General features: G+C 47.2%; 4 protein-coding genes across 6 annotated transcripts in view; 2 read left to right on the top strand and 2 right to left on the bottom strand.

The window, feature by feature from the left end:
• The window catches only part of LOC100740538 (histone deacetylase 4), a 27625-nt gene extending 26982 nt beyond the window's left edge, over positions 1-643 (bottom strand). Inside the window, 1 exon segment of the mRNA XM_024367774.2 lies at positions 488-643. The gene's annotated coding sequence lies outside the window, so the exon portion shown is untranslated.
• Positions 644-685: 42 nt separating this feature from the next.
• LOC100747328 overlaps positions 686-6936 on the top strand; it is a 22164-nt gene continuing 15913 nt past the window's right edge. The window contains exons 1-2 of one of the 3 annotated variants that reach the window (XM_012385837.3): positions 686-1478; positions 1614-2454. In XM_012385837.3, coding sequence (XP_012241260.1) covers positions 1687-2139 — 453 coding nt within the window. In that variant the 5' untranslated portion in view covers positions 686-1478; positions 1614-1686 and the 3' untranslated portion in view covers positions 2140-2454. Of the gene's footprint in view, positions 1479-1613; positions 2455-6936 lie in introns of those variants that run through there. The other 2 variants (XR_001102304.3, XM_003489665.4) reach the window with 2 other exon arrangements.
• LOC105680796 (transmembrane protein 222) lies at positions 2286-3590 on the bottom strand. Its single transcript, XM_012385836.3, has 4 exons — positions 3316-3590; positions 2956-3166; positions 2756-2886; positions 2286-2688 (listed from the first exon to the last, which is right to left on the bottom strand). The coding sequence occupies exons 1-4, from the start codon at positions 3444-3446 to the stop codon at positions 2607-2609; spliced, it is 555 nt and encodes a 184-aa protein (XP_012241259.1). The 5' UTR covers positions 3447-3590; the 3' UTR covers positions 2286-2606.
• Positions 3712-6936, top strand: part of LOC100740417 — a 5257-nt gene continuing 2032 nt past the window's right edge. The window contains 9 exon segments of the mRNA XM_024367761.2: positions 3712-4525; positions 4600-4769; positions 4857-5083; positions 5151-5505; positions 5738-5944; positions 6013-6132; positions 6199-6432; positions 6537-6726; positions 6806-6936. The exon segment at positions 6806-6936 is cut by the window's right edge and continues 111 nt beyond it. Of these exon segments, the coding sequence (XP_024223529.1) occupies positions 4182-4525; positions 4600-4769; positions 4857-5083; positions 5151-5505; positions 5738-5944; positions 6013-6132; positions 6199-6432; positions 6537-6726; positions 6806-6936 (1978 nt within the window). The 5' untranslated portion in view covers positions 3712-4181.

Genomic DNA, 6936 nt, shown 5'->3' with positions numbered 1-6936 from the left:
GAATACGTGGATGATGCTCGAAAACACGGCTGTTCGATTTCAATATTCCAGCAAGCTGGAACGCATAGAGAGAATGGATAGAGGGAGAGAGAGAAAGAGAGAGAGAGAGAGAGAGAGAGAGAGAGAAACGGGGGGAGGGGGGAGGAGAGATAGATGAGTGTCTGTGTATGGAAGCACGCGCACACATATGTGCGTGAGTTCGTGCATGCGTGCATGCGTGCGTGCGTGCGTGTGACGTGAAGGCAAGAGGAGAAAAGATACGGAAGATTGATTGTGGACGGAGAAACAGCGAGAAAGAAGAGAGAAATAGGGAGGACCGAGAAAATTGGAGAAGAAATAGAAAGAAAGAGGAAAGAAGAAAAAAGAGAAAAGGAAGAGGTGGAGGAGAAGAAGGGGGAGGAAGTGGAGGAGGAGAACGCATCGAAGAAGTAGCGAAGAGAACAGCCAGCAATGGTCGGTACCGCGCAAATCCAACACCAAGACTTACTGGCTTAACGCTGCCACACCTTTGCGAACCACGAACGTAACCAATGTCTCGCGATGGCACTCGGTGTAATCTCGCTTTTAGTATGAACACTCGAGAAAAACGGCGAACGCGTAGAAGGAAGAAACGCTGATCACTCGCGAGACACTCGCGATACGCCTTACACAGAGCGTATATGCATGGCATGTACACACACGAGAAACATAAAAACAATGCGATCGCGCTGCTACCTCGACGTGGTTTGTTCAACTATAACGGCTCGTCCGATTATTGCCAGATGCACTTGGTTACCTTGGTAGCACGCATGCGTTTCGTGAGACACGAGGAACGCGTAAATTGGATTCCGTCGAACGACGTGTACCTCTTGGAAACACCTTGTATACACAGTGACACCGTTCCACGCGTACAAATTGTCGATTAAACTTTCTACGATTGCTCCTCAACGCTTCATCGCTGCTCGCGATTTCACGATGTCGTCGTCTAGCTACTTGTACAAGCTATCTCTAACCTACAACTTCGCGGATCGTTGCAGTCTTGCCAACTACCGCGACTGCTGTATCTTGAACGGCCTCGAACGCGACAAGGATTACCGCGATGACGTTGCGCAGCTCTCTCTTCCTCTCCTTCTGATCCACCTCCTAACCCCAGTCCGTTTACTCGAACGCTTGCGCCGCGTAATATTCAGTTTGGGTTAGGTTTGCCACGATGCTGCCATCTGCCAATCAATCTTCGAAATAATCTGTTTTCGCAATATAGTTCCAACATTTAACGAAACGCTGTATTCTCAATCGGTCTAAATAAAAGTTGTTCGAGTTATTCTCCCAGTTAATATAGAGCGTTACAAATGCGAACGACGGACTTTACTCTTGTTTGCTTACTTCTTTTAAACCAAGATGACGAGAAATATCGTTGATGCTACGGCCCTTAACCATCGATCGATTATGGGTAGCTTGTAGACCTACGTTTCGTTCTTCTGTTCCTAAATCCATTGTACGTGAGTATTTCTTTTTTCATTTTTCGCTGACTCGTGTCGAGTGAATCACTTTGTATATTCAAGTCACGCGTCTTCAAAAACTTACCTATGTCCATTGGTCGAGATTGGTTAGGTTGCCAAGTTTTTTTCACACAGATAACCTCTTCCGCCTTTCGAGATACGTTGGAGTAATCGTCGTTGCTATTTCGCTGCATCGCATTCGCTAAAAATGTCTTGGTTATTCGGAAAGAAGAAACGACATAAGGACTCGCCTCCCGATTCGACGGAAGAAGAACAGTCATCGAGTCAAAGCGATGGATTCGATATCATTTCAATGCCCCCAGCAATGCCAATGGATACAAGCCACAACACCGCGGCTACGCATTCTAGTAGTAATTTATATCCGTACGTTCCTCCTGTTCCAAACTTTGGCCAAGGTTTACCGCCCGAATTGCACAAAGACTATAATCAAGGAGAGAACGCACCGCACTATTTGAACGGAGTTCCATTTAAATTGTGCAAACGTCTGGAGATTAACGCGAGCAACGATTTCGAGATAGACCAACTTAGAATTAGCGAGATTTTGTCTTTTATAGAGAGAATAGAAAATCGAAATTACGATTATAGTTTCTCGTTGGAAGAAAGCATCATGGCAGAAATGAATAGTAGAAGCGACGAATGATTTCCTTTCCAACGCGCAATGTCCACGAGATCGTCTAAACCACCATTACACTCGTTACTTTGATTAATGCGTTCGTAATTAAACGCGTACTTTCTACTCGTGGTTTAACGAAGGAAAGGAAAACAAAGAAAAGAAACTAAACCAAATTACCTTCACCCACGCTCGATAATGCACGAGCACAAATTTATTCGATAAAGAAAATACGCGACTAAGTTTTTGTACGCGCGTTTGTAACATAGCACTTATTCATAATTTTAAGTATACTCTATATTATATGTTATGAGTTTGTACATTTGTATCGGATGTATAATTTTAATGTGTTAATAAGTGCTTTTAATAAATATTAAGCATCACCAGACGATTGATTCTTTCAACGCGACATACACCTGTCAACGTTTGGTAGCGAATCGATTGCGAACGTCACTTACGAACAGCAGAGAAAATGTATTGTACAAATATCGTGTGTATTATCGTAGTACCAGACAAAGCGTGGTGATGACGAACACCAGAAGATAAAATGGCATCCAAGTTTTAAGAAAACCTGAAAAACTGAAAAAAGACAGGTGCGTTCTAAGATGCTCAGTAGCATTGACGTCGACGTCGAATCTTCTCTTACCTTACATACTTTCCCCAGATAAGCATAAACAACGCAACCTTTACCATATTCCAATTATTCGAATTATCATACGACATTAGGTCTAACGCTGTAGCTACGTGAGAATGACAGTTGTCGCAGCATAAATTGTGCTGTGAAGAAGATGGACGTAGTCTTGGAGAAAAATAATTGTGAAGATTAGAACAAGCTTAAGCACTAACCATCCTATTTTGATAGATTTCACTCGCATGTGCGACAGCAGAATCCCATCCCTGAACGCCTCCTTTGGCTTTGGTATAGTTCAACTGCAAGTATTTCGTGGGCTTCCCAAACGTCATATTATCTTCCGCAACGTGATACGGACCAGCAAAGTCTCGTATCACACCGGTAGAAGTGGCAATCCCCACGTGACCAATGATCGGTAAGAAATATCTTCACAACGAAACAAAGGCAAACGCTTTGAGGTTGCGATAAGGGGAGATATTGCGAAATCAGCAACGCAGATATATCATATATCGATCGATTCGTACTATATAAGAATTCCAGCGTGCCACCGATTGAGGTTATTTTTCTCTACTTACGTCAGAATCGGTAGAGGTGTCCAAACTATACAAAATGGAAATTTTTGCCTTTCCAAATTAATAGCAAGATCTATATTTGACATATTATCGGAGTACTCTTGCGGCTCAGACAACAATTCGTTCTTTTTCATATTTTGTTTTGATAGCGAGCGACAACCTAGCTCCTTTCTCTCTCTTTCTCACTCGCACGCGAACACACAGGCGCGCGCACACGCTCTCTGTTTCTTCCAGAGACATCTGATGTTACTTCTTGCAAGTAAAGTTTGAAAGCATAGCTGGCGCGCGGTACGATAACACGATGGCAGACTGGAAGGAGGTATTCGAGATCTATCGTGAATATGTCGTCGAACGGACGCGTATGTTCACGGAAATTGATTTGTCGAATCAGGTAATAAAAGAATGGGATCGATTGGTTCGGATGTATCGAACTTGTAGATCTATACGAAGGCATATTCGTCCAAAACGTAAACGAAAGTAGAAGTACCGGCGTAGGCAATCGTTATTGCTATACATTACTTGGACAATAAGAAATTGATAGGGCGATGGAAAGTTGCGTGAAATATCTGTTTGTATAGGTTGTAAACGACGGAGATAGGAGGGGGTGGTATAGAGCGAGGAGAACCGTGCAAAGGATACCATAAAAATGCTTTATACCGTAATAAGGAGGTACGTAACAGTGTTGCGAACTAATGAAATTATGTGCGTAATCGCGATGGTAGTTTCTCGAAAGGCAGAACGTTCCCTACCGTCGATAGAAGATGTTCCATCGGTTTCGGCTCGATAAGATCTAGATCGAGAAATCTTGAAAACGCATACGGTATTCGCGCGTGTCGAGATAGATAGAGGAGGGGCATCGAAAACGCGCGATGCTAGCGCTAAAAGCGATTGCAGGCATATCTCTATGGTGGTCGATCGTGGTAACGGGTGAAGGTAACATCGTCCGGAATGAGGATATCTGCGGAGCTCAGAACGGACGGCGATTGTATCTGGAGCTTGGAGAGAAGGGTATCTTATACGCCAGAAACGTCTCGCTGATAAAGAACGAGCCGAGACAAGAGGGCTCGCGGGTATATACGAGCAACAGCTCCCACGCTCAGTGCAATCTCGAGCTGGTGACATGTCCGTCCTGCGTGATAATCGTCACCTTCGAGAGCATCGCGTTGTCGCATCACTGCGGCGACGGCAGCGTCACATTGGATAGCCCGTGCAGGTAATTACGTGCACGCGCGTGTTAGGCGTCAACGCGTTCAACCTTCGTTTGGCGTTTCGTTTTCGTTTCCGCAGGTGTGATTACGTGTGGATCTCGGAGCCGCCGTACGAGGATGTGTCCGGAACTCCGTTTTGCGGATTGTACGCGCCGATCACGTACAGGTCCAGCACGAGAACTCTGTCGATCACGCTGCTTTACAGTCAGTCGCACAAGCACGCGTTCACGCTGGAGTACACGGCGGAGAGTAAGCAGATTAATTTGACGAGAATATCGCGGAATTAATAGCGCGCTGAATCGAAGATCGATCGATACGTTCGCGATCTATTGACAGGAAACAGATTACACCTGAGAGGTACCGAATTGACAACGGCGACCGGTCAAGCAGCCAAGGGATTGAACAACACCGGCGGTGGGATTTTAACGTCTCCGTTCTTCCCGGCACGGTATCCTCGCGATCTTGGCTTAGAGTACGTGGTCACCTGCCCGAGCGAAGCACCGTTCTGCCGCATCAGGTTGCTGTTCAGTGATTTTCAGCTGGCGACTGTGTCGATAATGGAGGTAAGTGCAAACTAACCGAAGCAAAAACGATCGTCTGTCATATCGACGATGGTTATGCGCGATCTAGTTCTACGATTGGAACGGTCAACGACTGGACGTGAGTAGCGGCGCGAGATTTCGGCCACCGGTAATAATGAGCTCCGGCCCTTCGTTGCTGATACGATTCTACGCTAATGGCGGCACCGGATTGGGTTACAAGGCATTCTATTCGTTCGTGATTGGACATCCCTTGGACAAATCCGTGCAACCGATAACCGACTGCGGCGGTTACGTGGAGAATCTTGGCGGCACGATTACCATGTTGGATATGGTGGGCGAAGGGGTAAAAACTTACGACTGCGTGTGGCTGATCAGGCCCCCCAAGAACTTTTTACACATGAAAACGCATATGTATCTGAAGGTGATCACGTTCGCGGACATGGGTGAGTGTAGACGCGTGATTCCTGCTTTTCTCCCTTCTTCGATTGGCCGCAGACAGACAATCCGTATACGTCGTCGAAGACAAAATACAAGCGAGAGAAGCGGATAAACGCGTACTAGTCTGTACTTTGTTTTCCGTTATCGTGGAGAATAGGAAACAGTGTCTGCGGACGAACGTTGGAAGAAACGCGCGACTCGGTTTAATTATTCTACTCGTTTTCGCATTCGTTTCAGCCGGCAATACCGAATTAGTGGTAAAACAGGGACCCACCTCGGCTCTTTTGCCGCTCGAGATCCTCAGACATCCAGCGAGTCAAGTGCAACCACCGAGACACAGGGAGCACGTGGCTCCCGTCACCAGCGGCTTTCACGTCAGTCTACGAGGAACGTTTGGCTCGTCCTCGCACCTGGCGATTGCCTACGCGGCCTTCAGTTACATGGGTGAGCGCAACCTTCGCGAATCCTCATCCCGATCGATTCGTCATTGCCTCTCGTCCGATCATTCGCAGACTGTTTCGCGGGATCGGACTTTCTTTGCCGCAATCACAGATGCATAACGAGTCAGCTGAATTGCGACGGTTTCGATCACTGCGGCGACAACAGCGACGAACCGGCAACCTGCTTTCAAGGTATATAAACGCAATCGTTTAAAGAGTTTCGGTTTCGTTTTGTCCGACGCGAATATCGTCTCGTAGATTGGGAGCTGGAACCTCAGGATCGAAAATGGCACGCGAACAAGGCGAATTACTACTTTCCAAAGATCGATCGTTACCCAGACCTGAAGACGGCTACTCTGGTGTTCGTGGCGAGCAGCCTCGGACTGATCGTCTTGATATCGGCGCTGATCATCTTGCTGTACAGAATGGGCGCCAGAGCCAGGCAGCAAAGAGAACTTCAGTCAAGACTGCAAACGATCAGCGAGCTTCTAGGTAGGAAGACAGTTACCATGTACGTTTAATACGGCAGTCATCGTCGGTAGAGCGTGGATAGACCGGCGGTCATCGTCGATTTCTCTCACCGTCACTTTCGACAGTTTTCGATATTGCAGACGGAGCGCGAATCGACGAAATCACGGTGTCGGACGACCCGCCGGTGTACGAAGCACCACCTGGCTACGACGAGGTGGTGAAGCTCGGATTCGACACGGAGATCGTCGCTCGAAGAAAGAAGAGGGCGTTTGGTCGAGAAACTCGCGATAGGAGTTCTCCCAGTCAAAGCTGCTCGTAAGTAACCTACCGGTATCTTTTCTTTCCGCTCGACGCATTCACGCGATACGAATACGAATTGCTCGGCCGATCGAAGGTTGGACGTCGAACGATCCTCCTCGGTTTGTTCGCTGGCCGAGATGGCAGGTAGTAGTCGCGGCAGCGATCGCGCTACGTCGAGCTCCAACCAGGACGCGGGGATTCCGAAGAACCGAACTACGACTCGGC

The sequence above is a fragment of the Bombus impatiens genome, unplaced genomic scaffold (assembly GCF_000188095.3).
Source record: "Bombus impatiens unplaced genomic scaffold, BIMP_2.2 scf_0361, whole genome shotgun sequence".
In the NCBI taxonomy this organism is placed as follows: domain Eukaryota; kingdom Metazoa; phylum Arthropoda; class Insecta; order Hymenoptera; family Apidae; genus Bombus; species Bombus impatiens.
This window is presented reverse-complemented; position numbering and strand designations above follow the sequence as displayed.

Bases quoted from the DNA above. Each gene is read 5' to 3' on its own strand.
- LOC105680796 (XM_012385836.3), bottom strand. From the start codon at position 3,446: ATGAAAAAGAACGAATTGTTGTCTGAGCCGCAAGAGTACTCCGATAAT. The intron at 2,887-2,955 runs GTTAGTGCTTAA...TCTTCTTCACAG, and splicing joins AAATCTATCAAAATAGGATG to CACAATTTATGCTGCGACAA. The intron at 2,689-2,755 runs GTAAGAGAAGAT...GTCTTTTTTCAG, and splicing joins ATCTGGGGAAAGTATGTAAG to TTTTTCAGGTTTTCTTAAAA.